General features: G+C 37.6%; 3 protein-coding genes across 5 annotated transcripts; all 3 read left to right on the top strand.

The window, feature by feature from the left end:
• Positions 1–205: 205 nt before the first annotated feature.
• LOC140942225 (uncharacterized) lies at positions 206–3,780 on the top strand. Its single transcript, XM_073391189.1, has 2 exons — positions 206–749; positions 2,837–3,780. The coding sequence occupies exons 1-2, from the start codon at positions 668–670 to the stop codon at positions 3,778–3,780; spliced, it is 1,026 nt and encodes a 341-aa protein (XP_073247290.1). The 5' UTR covers positions 206–667.
• Positions 3,781–4,314: 534 nt separating this feature from the next.
• On the top strand, positions 4,315–6,790 carry LOC140941059 (uncharacterized). Its single transcript, XM_073390018.1, has 3 exons — positions 4,315–4,949; positions 5,516–5,686; positions 5,941–6,790. Exons 1-3 carry the CDS (start codon positions 4,392–4,394, stop codon positions 5,974–5,976), a joined length of 765 nt encoding a protein of 254 aa, XP_073246119.1. The 5' UTR covers positions 4,315–4,391; the 3' UTR covers positions 5,977–6,790.
• Positions 6,791–9,668: 2,878 nt separating this feature from the next.
• LOC140940561 (uncharacterized) lies at positions 9,669–19,018 on the top strand. 3 transcript variants are annotated; one of them, XM_073389549.1, is made up of 7 exons: positions 9,672–9,942; positions 10,473–10,575; positions 10,775–10,911; positions 15,744–15,773; positions 16,422–16,603; positions 16,875–17,071; positions 17,539–19,018. In XM_073389549.1, the coding sequence occupies exons 3-6, from the start codon at positions 10,797–10,799 to the stop codon at positions 17,049–17,051; spliced, it is 504 nt and encodes a 167-aa protein (XP_073245650.1). In that variant the 5' UTR covers positions 9,672–9,942; positions 10,473–10,575; positions 10,775–10,796; the 3' UTR covers positions 17,052–17,071; positions 17,539–19,018. The 3 variants fall into 3 exon arrangements, with proteins under 3 accessions (XP_073245651.1, XP_073245650.1, XP_073245649.1); XM_073389550.1 differs by lacking the exon at positions 10,473–10,575 and having other exon boundaries at positions 9,669–9,942; XM_073389548.1 differs by lacking the exon at positions 9,672–9,942 and having other exon boundaries at positions 10,321–10,575.
• Positions 19,019–19,757: the final 739 nt, after the last annotated feature.

Here is a 19,757-nt window from a genome sequence, read left to right as displayed (position 1 = left end):
GCAACTTTTTCGTGCCCCAAAAAGAAAGAAATAAGAATTTATTGTGTGGTTTAATTTCGTAAAAAACGTTCATATGCCGACTGTTAAATTAATGCCCTAAAAAAAGAACCTCTCGATGTTCCATCTATGCCACTGATTTTGTCTACCATAGACTTAACTATGAAGTCGGAGTATGATAATCGATTATAATCCAGTGAGAAAAGAGTCAGTTCGGAGCTGTCATCGCAAAAAGGCGGGCAATAGATACCAATCCATGTACCACATATATTATTAAGATTTTATATTTCTCGATGAAAAAAAGAAACAGACAAAATGGCTGCAGAGTGTTTGCTTTTTGGTTCCCATATTTAATTTAGGTCGGCACTTGATATGGAAATTTATTCTGATGCAAGCGTTCAAAGAAAAACCTAAAACGATTTTCTGATGATCAGAGACAGTTGGGAGGCAAGTCAAACAATCGCTAGCGACCATTTTACAGCCATTATCTTTTACATTCTGTAAAGTAAAGATTGCCTCAAAAGGACGCATTTTTGCTGTGATAAGACGCTGGAAAGGCAGAAAATCGAGTTGCAAGCGAAAACAAAACATTTAATATCTTGTCCGAGTCAATATAGTCAGAACAGCATTCTGTGAAAATTAGTTTAGCTCCAAAAAAAAAAAAAAGCAGATGATTTTATTGGATGTGGACAACGAAATGAACAGTCTGATAACGCTGTTTTATACGCTTGCTATCACAGCTTCATTGTCAGGTACGTAAGGATTTTTAAGTTGTTTCACCAGTTCCATGATTGTGGCTAAACATTCTACGGTTGTAGTTAATTTTCGCGCGTCAAGTGATTTACAGCGCATGTACCATATAAAGCACAGATCTTCGTTTTCGTTAATAGCTCCTGAATTTGCTGTTAGCCTGACAATTTTCTTTACAGTTAAATATGCCGTTGTTTATAACTAACCTGAGGCCAGTCTATTTGGATACGGTTTGTTCTTTATTATCAAACCCGAAGAGAGTGTTAATAATAATTTTCTGTCGGCAGTAGGCAGGTAACCCCCAAATTGAAGGAGGATTTCACCCCATATCGGTCAGATCGGCCTCAGCTGAATCACCGCCATTTTTAGAATATTAAATCGAACGCACTGGACAATTTATAAGATTATTAAGAACAATGAAAGGCTAGGATTTTGTTGATTTTCGTAACACACTCGGTAGATGTAATTTAAATATTGCCCGTAACGCGAGAAAATAGTCTAATTTTATAGCGACGGCTGTAAAGAAAGAAGAAGAAGCTGCGAAATAGTAAGCGAATGACACCCGTCTACTTAGTTTTTGCTGATCGATTTGTACCATCGACTCCTGCCTGTGTGGTCGTAACAAGCGAATACATGTTTGCTGAAGGCGAAATTAATTTTCGTTAGATTAAATTACCCCCAAAATGTATCCTCGGGGCCGGTGCGGGAATATGGATTGGGGAAGTTCATTATTCAGTCCACCAGACGGTCGAATTATTAAGTTTAAAAGAAACTGAAGATTATTTTTAACCTTGAAATATCGAAAAGTAGATAAACAGTAGCAACGCTAAAGGAATCATTAGGTCTGTGAGAAATACGAACTCTTGATGTCCGACATCTTTCACAAACGGCAAATCGTGTTGATTGGAACGTGAAAAAAAAAAACTATCAGCGAAGAAAGTGCAAAATTATCTTCAGTCTAGACATTGTGATGAAAATTAAAACTTTGGCATAACGTCGCGAACCGCTTAGTTTTGCAAATCGCAAAAGCACTATTTAGACATGTATTGCCCTGCGAGCAGAGGTTTCTGTCTTGCATGGCTTTTAGCATTTGCTACTGTAGGTCGTTTGCATGGCTCAGTGTCTGCGCGTAGTTGCTTTGTTTACGCCCACGGGAACGACTTTGCAATTGCTAAACTGAGCTATGTAAGAGAGAAACCTCTACTCGCAGGGTAGACATGATGGAGCAATAAAAATCAAACATTTCGTGAATTGAACATTTGAAAATCGACATGTATATACCATGGCCGAATGCGCGAGACTCATCATTATTCAAAATAAGTCAAGATTGAAACTCTAATGGCAGCTAAAAATGCAATAGAAAAAATTTGCATGGGGTCCGCGCGGTCCTGTCAATTGACAAATAATACACAATGTATCTAATCTCACCCCGCATTAAATACGGTAAACCAAACGTTTTCATAAAGTAATTGAATCTTTAATTCGTGGAAAAGAAGCCTTTTGCTGGACCCTCTTGATTAATTTTACGACATTTCTTTCGAGCTGGCTGTTTAGCACCTTCCTTGATGCCGATAATCACCGAAAAATTCTAAGCATTTTTGGTTTTGAATGTTTTTTGTGTACCTTAGGATTTATTGTGTGGTATGTTATACAAACAATTGAAAACATTTCGTAAGCCGAGCCGCAAATGTTTATTCTAAATTGAGACAATCTTTAATTTTTTATCACTTTTAGCTGCCTGAAATTCTTAGTTTTTAGTCACGTGGCCCGAAACGCTTTGGCCGCGCGCGGAATAATGAGGTCCAGGGACTAGGCAAAGTTCCTCGTAGCCTTTATTGCGAAAATGGATAAGTGGATTAACTACCCGCGTCAGGAGCTACCGTAAACTGACACACACGTACAAACTGTAATATACCCCCCAGTTATAGGCCCATCTACATGCAAACAAAAAAAATGCACGCGATTATTACCCCTCAGATACATGCCCCCCTCTTGATTGTATTACCTTATATTAGTCGTTGATGCACACCTAATTTTTAGATCTTTAATATCGTTGATATTTTTTCTTTTATGTTTTCAACAACCATAGCGACAGCAGCTGACGGATCAAATAACACAACTTATCCCGCCACAAGCACTTCAGCCACAGTACCTTTAGGAAGCGTTTCAACTACTGTGACCAGCTTACCAAGTAAAGAGAACACTTCTATCAACAATGCGATTACAGTGAGTTCTAGTGTGACTGCAGCTGTGACTGCCACTTCACACACGTCAAGTGATGCACCAAGTACCACTGGTACGACTGAAACAAGCGTCACGACAATATCCGCAGCCACACCCAGCGTTACTGCACAGGCTTTCAGTCACTCCAGCATCGGTAACACAATAAAAGCGACCATCACTCTGAGCATGATATCACATTCCAATCAATCAAACTACATAAGCACTTCAACTACTGTTCCTTCAGTAAGTACACGTACCCTCATGTCCAGTGGCAGTGAACTGGATCAAAGTTCTTCCACCGTCACAGCTCAGAGTAACGAAGACCCAAGCACGGCAACCATTGCGCCTTCCGTAAGTTCCACCACTCACTTTTCTAGTCAGGAAAGCAGCGCTTCGGTTAAATCTGACGTCACTGCTCAGGCTTCATCAACCAATATCACTAACTCAATGGTAGCTTCCGTGCAATCCAACTTAACAACAGAAAACACAGTATCTGCAGCTGAAAACAGTTATAACTCTGTCACGGCTACCATTTCCAACACGCCCATGGCGTCATCCTACATGTCACCATCTCTCGTAACAAAATTTTTGGTATCATCTCTTTCTGTGGAATCCTTGGTGCCTAAACCATCTGCAGGTGGTACTACAGTCGTCTCTGTGGATACGAGTTCACATTTCAAGCCTTCGGACTCAACGATTTCACCTACTAATTCTTCCAAAATGTCGTCCTTGTTTGTATCTTCTTCGGCTACTGTATTACCGAAGCCTTCTTCAGTTGGGCCAACATCAGGTAACTTTTGGTTCTTGTAATGTTCATGTATTTGCTTGATGAGAAATTGTTCCCGTAAACGTTCCTCTGTCTTGTTACTTTTCCATAAAATTCATATTTTTAAAAGCATATTTTAGGCGGCGATTTGTTAAATAATAAACGTGCGTTGGATGTGGCCGGATATTCAGGACAGAGTTTGCTTCCTCGTAAGTCTTCTATAGACAAATATAAGGCATTTAATAATAGCTGGTTGCTAATCTTCCAAATACTTCGCCGTCTTCCATGTCCACAGCAGCCCACAGCTGCAAAACATTTCCGCAGAACATTTGCCAGTTTGTGTACAGTTTCAGAATATAACCTTATCTTTTTTTCTCTTACAGACATTTTCTAGAAGCATTCTAGTGCAGGCGTTTTTCCATTTTTTTTTGCTATCTCCGAGCCAGGTTCTGCATCGCAAAAATGATAGCCTTCGCGCCACCAAAATTAATTCTTCAATTAGATATGATTATTTGCTGAGCAATTAAAGAATGTACGTTATCTTTAACCAGTAAAAACTGTCGTTGCAGCTCATTCGCCAGAAGTAGGAGAGTCCTCTCTTTCCTTGCCGAGTAACCAGTCAACTGTATCTGTACTAAGAGAAACCACCTCGGTTATGACTAGCTATCCTGCTGGTATTACAGTCACTGCTAGCAACGTAAACTCGTCCTCATTTACCCTTGTTCATCCATCGCCAACTTCTCTAGCCATCGTACCCACATCAACCTCATCGCGGCCAACCACTCCAGTAGAGGGAGTCAAAACTGTTAGTATGGAAATGACTCTTGACTTGACATTTAAAGACGATTACAAGAATCCAAACAGTAAAGCATACAAGGATTTAACGACCAACCTGACGAGGAGCTTGGAGAAAACGTATAAAAATATCGAGGGTTTCATTGGTATCCACATTCTGTTGATAAGAAAGGGAAGTGTAGTATGCATGTATATCGTCATCTTAGCAAAGGATTCAAAAGCTGATGAGGAAATGTTGAAAAAGACTTTGGAGACAGCAAGTGAACAGAAAAAGTTTGGATTTAAAGTAACGAGTGTCAAAGTTGAAGAAGAAGCGACAGCTAAACCAGAAGAGAAGCTACCCAACTGGGCGTTGATAACTATGATCGCGTCGGGATCTTTATCATTTGTCTTCCTGATCACTCTTATATGCGTCTGTGTAAGTTAAAAAAGAGACAATCATAGTTTCTTTTTATATGATTATTTTATGCTTGGTGTAACTCTCAGTGAAGTGATGCTAACGTTCAAATGAAGTTACCCTTGGTGATTACTATTATTATGTGGCCAATTACCGATAACGATCCAATAACTGCTCAGAAATGCAAAGGGAAAAGCTAGGGTAACATCAGATTATTCTGGTTGTGTGTCATATTTTATATCTCTTAGTCAGACACAGGAACTTCGCAACAGTCAAAGTTCTCCTTTTTCGCTGAGAAGTATTTTAAAAAAGAAAAGCGCAATGACTGCACGGCGTAGGAAAATGATTGCAACTTTAAAATGTTGCTAATCTGTTATCAACTTGTGCCATTGTGTCTCTGAAAAATTGCTAAAAATAATACTTCATGCTTTCCTTTCTTGATTTCCTGGGAAAATGTCCCTACGGTTTTATAGGTGCGGATCATACAAGAACAGAAAAACTTTGGCTGCATGACAATATTAACAACGTTTAATAAGACAAGGGTTCCCGTGACAGTGTTTTACTTGCAATGCCTTTTTTGAACATAGGTTAAATGTGGAAGATCTAAAGGTGAGAACATGGCGTACGGTATATCCACCGGAGGACTTGAAATGCACACATATGAGATCATACATGCAGACCACGGTAAACTACGAGCTAAAACAGATGGCAAAACCTCCACAATGGAGAGACGTATAATAGGATCACATAGTAATCCAGTAAGCAACTATTCGTTACCATACCGAAATGGGAAGTGTAGGCGATTAACATGAATGCGACTTTCTTCTGAGGTAGCTAATTAGAGCAGTGGTGAAGCACTGCGAATTCACTTGTGTGCTAAGTCTTTCACACAAAAAATAAAGCTATATTAGATCATCTTGTTGATTACTTGTTGCGGTTGTTTTTTTTGGAATTACCAGTTTTGACATCAAACTACACAAAAATCGGTCATGTTGTTAAATTTATTTTTCAGACTTACAGCTCCAACGGTGCCCACGCAGACTACTGATCATGGACGACCTTCTCAAAATCAGCATCACACCTTTCAGGGCATTTGGAGACAGTTTCTTTGAACGTTTTGTAGTATGCAAATGAAATTTGTTCCTTGGAATGCACATTATAAAGATTGGATGGTCAGTTGTTTTTGACATGTAACAAAATGGTAAATGGCTCAGCTCTCGCCTCGTGCGACTCTTACGCTTCTTTCGTGCTTAGGAACCCTATCCCAAGTGCAACTATACTGTAAAATTCCGAAAATAAGCCCCGAGGCTTATATTTTTCAAAGGCCCTTTTTGAGGGGCTTCTTTTTGGAGGGACTTATGTACGGAAGGAAATTTGCGTTTACAAATCGGTTGGGCTAGCCTTATAGTTGGAAGTAAATTTACCGTTTTTGTGTTGTTTTACTTTGTATTTGAGGGCAACTTTCCAAGTACAAGCCCCTGGGGGGCTTATATTTGGAGGGGCGATTTAACGGAGGCTTTTTTGCGTCACCGGTTTGGAGGGCTTATATTTGGAGGGCTTATACATGGAGGGGCTTATTTTCGGAATTTTACGGTAATTCAATAGTCAGTACCCACTGAGCCATTTACCATTTGTTTTATAACAATCAAAAGAGAAAACCTTTTAATTTTGCTCACAGATAGCAGTAGAATGACGTGAGTGCTGTAATCTGCTCACGCTATGTCGTGTGCACATCATTCTTTGCAAATTTTTTTCCTTCAAAAATATCGTTTTGCTGAATACCGTGTGGCACGAAATTTTTGCGATTTTTCCAGCGATCCGCAGAAATAATTTCCCGCAAATAAAAATTACCGCAAACATTTTTCTCGCAAAAATTTACTACACAAAAATACAGTACTAAGAAATCGTGTCTGTTATAATAATAATAATAATAATAATAATAATAATAATAATAATATTTCATTATTATTATTACTATTTTTTTTTTGTTTTTAGCAGTTGAAAGAAACTTTTGAATTTTGGAAGTTGACAGTTTTTTTTATAATAATAATAATAACAATAATAATAATAATGATCGTTTATTCAACCTTTTTGCAGCATAAACTGAATTACAAGGCGGGTCATTAATTACATACAAATACTTTGGAATTATGACACGTAAATATAACTGTTATTCGTAAGACATATCACATTTCGCTATTTTAAACGTGATTCTGTTCAATCACAACTTGTCTGTTTTATTCAGAAACAAAACGGTATACAACGAAATACTGGTTTATCGTTTGGAAATATGTATTTCTGTTGCACGTACTCAATAAAACCGAAAATATTATCAATGCTGGGTACTGGGTACTTTCTGAAAATCGCAAAAATTTATTAATTCCCAGCAAGAAAAACCCATCTGTCGTAATCGCAAAAATTAGTTCCCGGAAAACACAAAAGATCGGCAATCCGCATAAATAAACTCGCGCAAAAATTTCGTGCCACACGGTAACTAGTCCTCTGTCACAATTTTACGTTATCGTTACGGTCTTTGTAAACTTTCTTTCAGTTCTAAGAGAAAAATCTTTGCAAACCACGAGGTAAAAAAATATGTAGTTGCGTACAAAGTGGCGTGTACGGCTTTGGGCGTGCGCTAGCGTTCGTCACCAGTCACCCACGGGCAAATAGTAAATGGGTAATTGACCAATCAGAGCGCGCGTTTGTTATGTTATACAGTAGAGCGCTTCCTTAAACTTGATAATGATGTTGGATGCATGCATCGAAACTTAATTAGAATAACGTTACAGTTACTCTTATTATTTCTCCTTATGAAATAAAATATTGTCGTGTTATTGGTTGGTTTTAGGTAGTTTAGTATTTAAAGGGTCTATTTAAGGGTTAAACTATGACTAGTGACAAGTTAGTTGTGCAAAGGACCACATCTTTTCACTACTGGTCAGGGTCATTTCTTTTGTTAACGGGGTTATACACGCCTTATACGAAAGCCGGATTAACTTTATCCAGCTTCAACACGCTTGTCCTATGCGCTGCTGAGAAAGGTTACGTGATGCGTTTTCGCAAAAGTTGAACTTATATTTATAATTTATATTTTGTTTCGTGATTCTCCTTCTAATGTAGAAAACCTCGGAGCATGTAGTAGACGTTTAAATGAGATTCAATTACGCACGTTTATGCTGGTCAAACGCGACTCATAGAGCATACATGAGTATAACTCACTAGATATATCGATACTGAACAGATGTGTTTCATTTTTCTGAAATTAATAATACTTTTTGTCTTAAATTTTGTAACGAGTATAAACTCAATTGTATTTTACATTTATGACATATAGCTTTTTGTAGAAAAGGATTTGTAACAGAGCTGTAATAGGAAATTTGTAAACTAGAAAAAGAGTGAGAGTATCAAGCGACCACTAAAAAGTGTTCATTCCAGCTTAGTATACTGTAGTACCGTGGAACCCCTCTTTACGGACACCCACTTAAAATGGACGCCTTCGTTATTACGAACAGTTTTCTTTGTCCCTGGGGAAAGCCCATACATTTTCCCTATATTCAAACCGCGCTTAATACGGACACCCGTTAATGTAGACAACGGACACTTGTTTCTTGCCCACTGGACAGATTCTTATAGAAAGTTAACCTTGCTGATGTGGATACTTCATTATCATGATCAACTGTGTATTGTAACAAATCTTTCCTTTTGAATTTAAAAATAAACTTCAGTTAACAGCATGTCGATCGTGTTCCCAGCGCTACAGTTATAAACCGAATAGAATAATTTGTAGACATCAATTTCTGACCATTTTCAGGCATCAAACAAGTTACGTAGAGAACGGTTTTGCATTAAGTAATATATAAATGAGCGTTTTTTGGTCGATATAGTCCTCGGAATGACGCCACGATTTGTGATAGTTAGAGATGCTTAATTTGACGATGCTGATGTCCTCTTTAATTTCTTGCTTATTTTGTTGTAATAACAAGTGTTTTTTGACTTCAATAGCAAGACCCGTTTAATACAAACACCCCTTCTCTCAGTACGAACACTTTCTAAGGCCTTCAGTGTCCGTATTAACGAGGTTTGACTGTAGTTAGGCCTTTTTCGGTATAATCGTTGACTACTCTGTTTCCCTTTATATCATCTTTTTCGCGCGCCAACAAAGGTATATGTATGCCATTGACCAGTTATTGCTGTCCAGTGTAGCGGGCTGCACACTATTCTTTTTTTGTTCACTGAATGACTCCCTAATTTTGTCCTTTGTCTTCTGTTAGGCCTTTTAAGGCGGTAGTTGTTTTCTGAACAAACACAGGCATCATTGTCCACAGAAAACGTGTCAATTATGTCGCTCAGCCAATCAAAAATAATCTGATCACGGAGGACGCCGATTTTCACGTCGTGTTACTGTTGATACTCAGAGTGTGATACTTAGGTGCACTTATTATGTTAACTGTTTAACTTTGCTTTTTATGTCTTTTATATGCGTTACTGGCCAAGCTTGTTCGGTTATGGGCCTGCTCGGGTATACAATCAGAAAACAAGATTCGCCTCATCGTGCGCACTCATCATAATTGAAATCTTCTCGAACGTGGATACATGAACTGGAAAAAAAAGATCATAGTTCCGATTTACTATTCTACATCTGAATGGGCACAGAATCGCAAGCGAAACGACATTGTAAAGACGACTGTGCACCGTACCAGACCTCCCACGGTACAAAGAGTATCGTATGTTAGGACCAAGCGCAGCACACAACCCTTTTTTGCGTTTTCCCGAAAGTTACAAATATTTAAACACTAGGATTGTTGATCCTATTTAAGTAATGCCACTTATATTTCCGTATTTTGTCTTACCCTGTGGTTTTTTTATACCAGAAATATCCATTTAATATACTAAAAAAGCCTAGCTGCCTTGTTTCCTGTTGAAAGTGACCTGAAGGTCGAGAGGACAGAATTGGTTGCCAGACAACATAAGGATCCGTTATAAGGCCATCAAATTGCTCTTAAATTGAACACAGGTAAGCTTAAGATAATCAAAACAAACCCTTGTGTCTTTCAAATGAGTACTAGCTAATATCCTACAAATTACTGGTGATTCATTTTGTTATTTCTGAATATTGCGGTGCATGAGAACAAAACGTGCCATATTTCGCCAGTCGGGGTGAAGCCAGCTGACTTCAGTCGGATTATATTTTATGAACTGGTCTCGCATATGTTTTATCGCCGAATATAATGACGGAATTCCATCTTTCTACTTCATTTCGCAAATTTAAAACAGAAAATTTGAACAGAATATCGTGTGTAGGGGGCAGTATTGGAACAGTCGACACGTATACGATCCAATAAAAATTTTTCTTGCATGACGTCATGCTTGTTCAATCAATATTGTCTTCAGTAAATCCTTTTGTGGTGCTTATCGTATGCACAACTACTAGCCATCCGTCAATTTTGTTTACATAACAAATGCCTTCTGTGTCCACATAAATTAAGTCAGTTTCCTCGGATTTTGGTACAGAACTTTTTGATAGGTTCAATTTTTGCCTTTCAGAAGCGTGTGTTTTGAAAATTTAGTGGATCAAATTTCAGCTGGTTCTTCGCTTGTGTCAGGCGGAAAGTAACTGACTCAGACGGCCATTTTGCTAAGGAACAGGGTAGGTTCTACGATATTGGTAATTACTGTAAGCCCTTTATTTGGTTCTGTAACTAACAGAATTTTCTTGGGCGCACGGCAAGGCTTATATTGAATATATTGGATATATGAATCGAGCGAGGTAATACAGATATGATCCGATTTGCTCATGATATTCTTCCGTCGAATACGACCGCTTCAACTTTTGTTTATTTTCTTAGAATCCGGCAATACCTTAACAGGATGGCAAAGAGAATGGCTCACTCAAGAATGGCTCGCTTTGCGGTGTTTTGGTTCAACGTTTTTGCCCTTGTTATTTTTACACACCCAGTGTCTGCTTCAAATACAACCAATCTGAGTAAGTTTTTTGATTTCTTATTAATTATTGTAAGATTTGCTTTTGGGAATTGGGAAAGATGTATTCCACTTTATCAACAGGAGATATAGAAACAGCTATTTGGTGTTTTCATGCACACAATAATAACCACTAAACGATTTTTCCTGAAAACGTCGATGTAATATTATTCCGGAAGTAACGCAATAATCACTATGGCTCAGCTTCGGTCTGTTGTTTATGCAAATACAGTCGAACCCCGCGACACCTCGTTATTACGGACAGTTTTCTTTGTCCCTCGGGGAAAGCCCTTAAATTTTTTCTAAATTTAACCTGCAAAATACGGACACCCGTTATTGTTGACAACGAATATTTTTTTTTCTTGCACAATCAACAGATTCTCACAGAAAGTCAAGCTCGGTAATGAGGCCACTTTATTTTCCAATGTGTGCTCGTAATAAACCTCTCTTTCCTGAAGGTAGAAAAAACTTTCAGTTGACATCATGTGGATGTTTCCAGTGCTACAGTACACCGAATAGGATGAATTGTGGACGTCAATTTAAGACTAATTTGAAATCAATAGAGTTAATATGCAGTGAACGGTTTTTGACTATACAATGGATAATGAGCGACAATTCGAGACTTTTGATTTTTTTCATGGACATAGTGCGTGGATTAACGGCTTTGTGAACTTCAGAGATGTTTTAAATTGGTTTGACAATGCTAGTCACCTGTTTTATTTCTTTAGTATTTTGTCCAAATAAAAGGTAGATTTTGACTTGAATAATATGACCCGTTTAATACGGACACCCCGTTAATATGGACGCTTTCTGTGGCCCCTCCAGTGTCCGTATTGACGGGGTTTGACTGTAACTAAGTCTACCCAGAGGCCTGTTAGACAAAGTGACATTATATTGAAAAAAATTAAACTATCAAACGTTGCAGAAATATGGTTTCTTTCATCTTAGCTAAAAAAGGAAACACTTCCACAGAATATAGCATTTCAACACAATGATGATTGCATTTATCACTTCTTTGCAGCTATTTTGTGAGTTAAAAAGGCCGAGGAAGAGTAGATATAAGAAAATCACTGTTTGTTTCCTCTGTTAGGTAACAATGAAGGCCAGATTTTGATTCAGGCCTTGAGAGATGAATTAATGGTATTTCTGACAAATATATAGACTTTTTTAAAATATAAGGGGAAAAAATTTCATTATAAGGAAAAAAGCAGAATTATGACTTAAAGATTCCTTTTAATCAAAGCACGCTTTTAATAAATGTTCCTTAAACGCAGGAACTATTGAGGTGAGCTCCATATCTCCCCTGAGAGTAGAGCCAAATTTGCTATTATTACTATTATTATTATTATTATTATTATTATTATTATTATTATTATTATTATTATTATTATTATACTACTACTACGACGGAACTGTGACTATCTCTTTTGAATTTGCCATTCCTTGTTACTGATCTCACCGCTTCTTTACGGTAATTGATTTTATTGCGGTTTACTGTTTTATTTTCTATTTTTGTTTTTTCATTCTAGCTTCCGTTCAAAGCAGGAGCTTTATAACTCCAACTACCTCATTAGTTGGTAAGTCGTGATCAAGTATGCCTTTAATGATCCAGAATTTTACCTGATGTACAATTCTTGTCGAAAAGGCGTTTGAAGGCAAACAAAGGGCTTGGGCACTTGACAAATGAATTTACTTGGATCACAATAACGTTATTGCAGTTATAGGCCATTTCCGAGTTCCGAAAACCCTTACTTTCAAAACGAGGCCAAGTGCACAACCTTCCATGTGAAAATGAGTTTTATTTGCATGAGAATGAAAAATCATTTCCATATCAAAGGCTGAGCATTTAACCTCGTTTTGATACAGAGGCCTGGTCGAACTCGAAAATGGCCTATGGATGTGGCTTTCGTTTGCTATTGGCGAAAGCACATAACACCGGTCTGCATTATTATTGAGATCATACGAAAGCCGACCCCAATAATTGTTCAATTATTCATTCAAAACGATTGATACTTTTAAAACAAGCTAAAACATGCTTGGCTTTATAAATATTGCATTCTCGTCTTTATTAATTTTGCCTCTTCCTCGGCAAATGTAAGGTATGAAGGGGTGTTTGGTCTATCAGATATTCTACAGATTGTATTGGTGCGGTTCTTGTCATGTTTTTCGGCAGAGCTCTGCTGAAACGTGTGAAATTTTTCATTATTTTCTCCAGTTCTACCAAAACAGCTGAGCTAAAGCAACCTTGTCTTCAGGGATGCTCGGTGTCCGTCCCTTTTTGTCGATATTCTGTACTATTGACGTCATACGTCATTACTGGATAGCGGTTGGTAGGGATCTTCCAAATTTGGTCAAGGCTAGCTGGTTTTGAAGAATTTGCGGAGGGATTTCAGCCAATTATAAACGGAGGGAAATTTTAAATGAACTATAAAATGATACATTTTAGAGAGTTATGATTTTCTTTATTGCGCACAAACTCGACTCGAACCTCTACTTCTTGTTTCTTGGCTTGCGTTTGTGTTATTATTATTATTATTATTATTATTATTATTATTATTATTATTATCCTTATCCTTATTACTTTGTTTCTCTTTACTTTTAGCTAAAAATTCAAGTTTAGCTTTCACCTCAAGCATTTCGCACACTGGTAAGTGTAAATGCTTTATTACAACTGAAACTTTTCCACAGCTGTACTTGTTATCGGATGCAAATTACCTAATTACTTAAGTTTCTTTCTTTTGTTGTTTTGTGTTTCTAGGAATGCCCGTTGAAAAGACCTTTAACGTGCAAATTAGGGTAAACAAAACCTTTTTGCCTGGATATACTAATCTCATATCCGTATTACTTTTTTTCTATTTACTTTTAGCTCAAAATTCAAGTTTAGCTTTCACCTCAAGCATTTCGCACACTGGTAAGTGTAAATTCTTTATTACAACTGAAACTTTTCCACAGCTGTACTTGTTATCGGATGCAAATTACCTAATTACTTAAGTTTCTTTCTTTTGTTGTTTTGTGTTTCTAGGAATGCCCGTTGAAAAGACCTTTAACGTGCAAATTAGGGTAAACAAAACCTTTTTGCCTGGATATACTAATCTCATATCCGTATTACTTTTTTTCTATTTACTTTTAGCTCAAAATTCAAGTTTAGCTTTCACCTCAAGCATTTCGCACACTGGTAAGTGTAAATACTTTATTACAAGTTTCCACAGAAAACAAAACCTTTTTGCCTGGATATACTAATCTCATATCCTTCGAATCCCTTATCTTTATTCACAATTTCACTGCACGAATTGAAGATTTCTTTCGTGCACGCGGCCTTTCGCATTTTAAGCAAATTGGAGTGAAAAGTCTTTCAAATGAAAGTGTGTTGGTAGATTTCGCTGTAGTGGTATATAGTTTGTCGAGTGCGAGCACGATTGCCATAGAACGTGCGCTAGAAGACGCTAACGGCACTGAATCTATGGGGTACCAGCTTATAGGGAATGTTGTTGTTCAAGAAGTGCAACAGTCACCCTCTTCTATTGTTCCAACTTCAACTGCTAAGATGACAAAAACAGGTCAAATGTATGTTTTTTTGTAAGCCTAGTACTAGGGATGGTGCTTTGTTGAGAGCACTCACCTTCAACTCATGTGGACCGAGTTCAACTGCCGGAGGTGACCCCACATGTGGGTTGAGTTCGTTGTTGGTTCTCTTCTCTGCTTTAAGAGGTCTTTCTCCGGGTATCACACGTTTTTCCTCAAAGACCAGCACTTCCAGATTCCAGTTTATTGTCTTCTTCTTCTTTTTCTTCTTCTTCTTATCTTTGTTATTACTTTTTTTTATTTTTCGTTTTAGTTCAAACTCCCACTTTAGCTTTCACCTCAAGCATTTCGCCTACTGGTAGGTGTAAATACTTTATTACATCTGAAACCTTTCCACAGCTGAGCATGTTATCGAACGCAAATAACTTAATTAAGTTTCTTTTTTGTTTTGTGTTTCTAGAAATGCTCGTTGGAAAGACCTTTAACGTGCAAATTAGAGTAAACGAAACCTTTTTGCCTGGATATACTAATCTCAGCTTCTCCGAATCCCTTACCTTTATTAACAATTTCACTACAAAAATGAAAGATTGCTTTCGTGTAAGCCTTCCATATTTTAAGCAAATTGACTTGAAAAGTCTTTCAAATGGAAGTGTGTTGGTAGACTTCGTTGTAGTGGTATATAGTTTGTCGAATGCGAGTACGAATACCATAGAACGTGCACTGAAAGACGGTAACCGCAATGGATCTATGGGGTACCAGCTTATAGGGAATGTTGTTGTTCAAGAAGTGCAACAGTCACCCTCTTCTATTGTTCCAACTTCAACTGCTAAAATGACAAAAACAGGTCAAATGTGTGTTTTTTTGTAAGCCTAGTACTAGGGATGGCGCTTTGTTGAGAGCACTCGCCTTCAACTCATGTGGACCGAATTCCATTGCCGGAGGCGACTCCACATGTGGGTTGAGTTTGTTGTTGGTTCTCTTCTCTGATCCAAGAGGTTTTTCTCTGGGTATCACGTTTTTCCTCAAAAACCAACACTTCCACATTCTAGTTTAATCTGAAACGCACGAACACATGTGAAAGAGCACTTACGCCCTGTAGGAGTTGCGCGTTTTAAAAAAGTCACCCAGTGCATGGGTGAATTTGCTTATAGCTGAATGTACAAACGTAAGGTTGTTAGATGTGGAATAATGATTATTCAGTGATACTAACTAAATCTCTATGAAATAATTTCTAATTATTAAGTTGTGACAATATATTCATAGGTGCATGTGTCCACTGATTAATCTTGTACATAAAAAATTCCGTTTATCCAGGTGCAAGTGCAACCACATATAGCCCCTCCGGTAAGTTCCCTTTAATAACCTAATAATTCCTTGGTAATTGACAGAGATCAGTAACTTCTCTGATACATTTTATCCAGTAATACACCCCATTCCAAATAGTCCCTTATATAAATCTTACAATTAAAATTATATAAACTTGCCCTTTTTAACTTAATCATTAAGTCTTCACTTTAAGACTCCTTAAAGTCTTCACTTCAAGACTCCTTACGTGTTTACTTTAAGATCCCTTAAAGTGTTAACTTTGATTCCCCTTAGAGTGTTCACTTTAAGACTCCTTAACGTGTTCACTTTAAGACCCCTTAAAGTGTTAACTTTGATTCCCCTTAAAGTCTTCACTTTAAGACTCCTTTCGTGTTCACTTTAAGACCCCTTAAAGTGTTCACTTTAGGACTCCTTAGAGTGAATACGTCAAGACTCCTTACAGTGTTCACATTAAGACTCCTTAAAGTGTTCACATTTAGAACACCTTAAAGTGCGCGCTTTAGGACTCCTTAAATTGCACATGGTTGAACAAACGATCTTCTGTAATTCTTCCATTAACTTGTACCGACACATAATGCGCTATGATTCCTTGTTGACTTTGTGCTAAACGAGCCACGATAACTGAGTTCATCTAACAAGGAAAATACGTTTTCAATTTTTTGTCAGTACCTTCTTCAAGCGCGACTTTAACACCTCAACCAACTACTGCAACAGCAAGCAGTTCAACTAAACCAACCAACATGTGGGATAAAGCCATCGACTTGGCTACACCTCTGGGAACTTTTATCATTGTTATAGTCGCCGTGGCTTTGGTTCTTATCCTGCTTATTGCTCTTATCTGTGTCTGTGTAAGTAAATTTCATTTCTGTTACTAAAGGAGCTACGTCACGATTTTTTTGGTATTACTTTCAATCCCTAAAAAAAAGTGGAAATAAGAAGTAACTATGAAATAATGGTTAATGTTATTGCAAAAAATACTCTAAAACAATGCCCCATCTTTAAGTGTATCTTTGGCTTTGAATGGTCAGGATGGAAACGGATGGCAACTTGACAAATTGGGCCAACTTTTTCAGGTTTACAAAAAACTGATTACTGAAAACAATCTGCTTTGTCTTTCAGTGCAAGTACAGGAGGCTAAAGAAGCGGACTCACTTATTCGACCACATGACAATCAATGACTCTGAATGGATACGGAGCAACGACGATCTGCTTATGTGGGAGCGAAATCTGCGTGCTTCGGAAGTTAAAACCAATAACGGCGTTTCAAACAGACCACTTAACGAAAAACGTTCTTAAAAGTTAACGTGCAGTCCCTGGTAAGTAATGAATCAGAATTTTTAAACCTAATTTGAACAGCACCAGTTTTCAATAGAGTTATGAGAAAGAAGACAAACATTTTTTTCTTTGGTCCAGTAGTGTGTTTGTGACGCAATTCACATATTGCATTTTTTGAACTCATAGATTTTTAAGATCGTGTAGAATGTACACTTACTCAAGTTGCTATAATATACTTATTGCCCCACTGACAAAATTTCCCTGTGTCAAACATTGCTTCTAGCTGTCGACAAACAGACTAATTTTTCAGTTACTGTCAATCATCATCCTTTTGGTCCTCGCAAATTAAGGTGGTGAAATTATCTGTAGGAGGCTGCTAAATTCTTTCTTGCTGTGGCACTGCATTTCTGGTGCAAAATATGTTATATACATTTTATCAGTGTTTAGTAAGAGGTTGACAGTCTCTGAAAACAAGAAACCACATATTCATTTATTTATTTTTCTGTAGATCTCAAATACAACCATAAAAGAGACCTTTTCAAGGAAGCCATGAAAATGACAATCTTGTGGAGTCCTTAAATCCATGATGTCAGTGATCCTTGAACCTAAATTGAACTTATACTGCGAACTTACAGTTCAAGTCCTTTTCGTTAAACCAGTGGCTATCGTTTCATTTTCTGGCATATGTTAACGTGAGGTAATTTAAAGTGGTTTGTTTCCCTTACGAGGTCATCTTTTTTGTTCCAGTAGTATTATTTTGGGCAAGGGTTAGATGGGAACGTAGGTACTAGCGCTGCCACATTTTGCTCACTCGTGCTACATCTAAGTTCGATCTGAGAGCAAGAGCTTATAACCATCATGGACCTTGGTTTTTTCAGGTCGTAGAGCATGTTATTTAATCCTGGTATGAGAAAATAGTGAAAAAGCTTTAACAAAAATGGAATTAAAGTTTTAGATATTCGGTAGAGCTATTTTATGAAAAAAAAAAATTAAGTACAATTTAATCAACGTTACCTGTGCAAACATTTATAGTTATCTTTTTTATCGATTGTGATCCTATACCATTTAACGAAAATTTATAGGTAAGATAACTGTGCTGGTGATTAAAATAAGTAAGATTTAAAAAGTCTTTGTTAGATTTGTTTTAAGAGTTGGTATTTTGTACTTATTTACTAAATTATTTGACCGAACGAAATATTGTTAGTCTTACGTACAAAAGTTAACTATAACTTGTAAATAGTATATTTTATAGACATGATTGGCTATCATATCAAATGCCCAAGGTATCTTTGTCAGTAATAAGTCAGCGGTGTGAAAGGGAGCGGTCCTTGAGCCAAAGTCTTCTAAAGGGCCTCTAAGATAGTAAACCAATTGCACTGAATCAAGTGACACACATATCCATTATACAATGTACTTAACAGTCTCTAATCATCAGAACTCAGTCAATTTTAATGCTAAGCATTATTTTTTGAGTGACCAAGGTCAACCACTCGAGTTCGTCTGGGTTTGTAAACGCATACAAACTTAGTGTGCTGTTATGGTTGTGCACGCGGTAACAGCCGCCCGGTAAACTTAGTTGGAAACCGCCGCGCCACTCCCTCTGGTAGACCTGTGTTTAAAACCCGGTCAGGCCACCAACTAGGGTCTTAAAAAAGGTGGTAATATTATGCTGGCTGAGTTTAAGATCTTGTCGCCGTCAGTTGAGATGATGGGATCAGTGGGCGGTGATGTTAAGCCGTCGGCCTTTCTCGTTTATCCTTCCTTTACTGGGAAACGCGATCGTTTAGGATGATCTTTCTTGTGTAGTTTCAGGTTGGCACAGTGGCCATACACTCATAATTTTGTAGGCGTTTACAAACTTATTCTCGACCTCGTGTGGACAAAATCAGCACTGCTGAGCAGCTTTGTGTTGGCTCCTTTGTAGCTTTTGTAGAAATGCGCTTTTGATTTCGTACATTTATAATATAATAAACTGCTTTCCAAACACAGTTTATAGTTTCACTACATCATCACAGCCTTTGTTCCACTGAGCAGGATATTCTTTGGTTGAAACACTTCTCTGGGAGCCCTGGAGATAAAATAGAAAAGTTATGTTTTTATTCACATACTTTAAAAAAGGAAAAGCGGGGAGAACAAGGGAAGTGCACTGGTCAGAACACTCACCTTTCACTCATTTCTTACCAAATCTCGGATGGGACGCCATATTTGGGTTGACTTCGTTATTGGTTCTCTCCCTTGCTCTAAGATGGTGTTCTCCGGGTACTCCGATTTTCCCCCTCCTCAATAACAAAACATTTCCAAATTCCGTTCCTTTGGGGAATGATGGGCGAAGAACCAACTTTGTTGTTGTGCTACCACTAAATCAATATTGATCAGTTTTGAATTATTTGTTAATTTTGCCAAAATGTCAGCCTAGATCGTTGGCAATGATTAGTTAAGAATGAATATTGGCTAGCTGGAAATGGGGAGGTGCATGCATCTTGTCTTATTGATATAGGAATACCTTCACTGCAACCTCTGATGGCGATATTCTGGACTCCTGGTTTGTATATCTGAACTCAGGATTGCCGTTGAAGCTAGTTTCTCGTAATTTCGTTCTGAAAGCTTCGCGTGTTAGGCTTTCGTCGCTTTTGCTTTCTGTTATGTTGTATGTAATAAGTTCTTCATATGAATCGTCTTTGACGTACTGTCGTTTCTCTTCCATACTTAATATCACCGGCAAGTTTG

Source organism: Porites lutea, chromosome 6, assembly GCF_958299795.1.
Source record: "Porites lutea chromosome 6, jaPorLute2.1, whole genome shotgun sequence".
Lineage (NCBI taxonomy): Eukaryota > Metazoa > Cnidaria > Anthozoa > Scleractinia > Poritidae > Porites > Porites lutea.
Note: the sequence above shows the minus strand (reverse complement) of the source record. Positions and strands in the feature narration are given on the sequence as shown.

What these genes read in the sequence shown, in the direction of transcription:
- LOC140941059 (XM_073390018.1), top strand. Translation starts at nt 4,392, where the DNA reads ATGACTAGCTATCCTGCTGGTATTACAGTCACTGCTAGCAACGTAAAC. An exon ending in TCACTCTTATATGCGTCTGT is followed by an intron (nt 4,950 to 5,515) that starts GTAAGTTAAAAA and finishes TTTTGAACATAG; the next exon opens with GTTAAATGTGGAAGATCTAA. An exon ending in TAGGATCACATAGTAATCCA is followed by an intron (nt 5,687 to 5,940) that starts GTAAGCAACTAT and finishes TTTATTTTTCAG; the next exon opens with ACTTACAGCTCCAACGGTGC.
- LOC140940561 (XM_073389550.1), top strand. Translation starts at nt 10,797, where the DNA reads ATGGCAAAGAGAATGGCTCACTCAAGAATGGCTCGCTTTGCGGTGTTT. An exon ending in AACCACATATAGCCCCTCCG is followed by an intron (nt 15,774 to 16,421) that starts GTAAGTTCCCTT and finishes ATTTTTTGTCAG; the next exon opens with TACCTTCTTCAAGCGCGACT. An exon ending in TTGCTCTTATCTGTGTCTGT is followed by an intron (nt 16,604 to 16,874) that starts GTAAGTAAATTT and finishes TTTGTCTTTCAG; the next exon opens with TGCAAGTACAGGAGGCTAAA.
- LOC140942225 (XM_073391189.1), top strand. Translation starts at nt 668, where the DNA reads ATGATTTTATTGGATGTGGACAACGAAATGAACAGTCTGATAACGCTG. An exon ending in TATCACAGCTTCATTGTCAG is followed by an intron (nt 750 to 2,836) that starts GTACGTAAGGAT and finishes CAACAACCATAG; the next exon opens with CGACAGCAGCTGACGGATCA.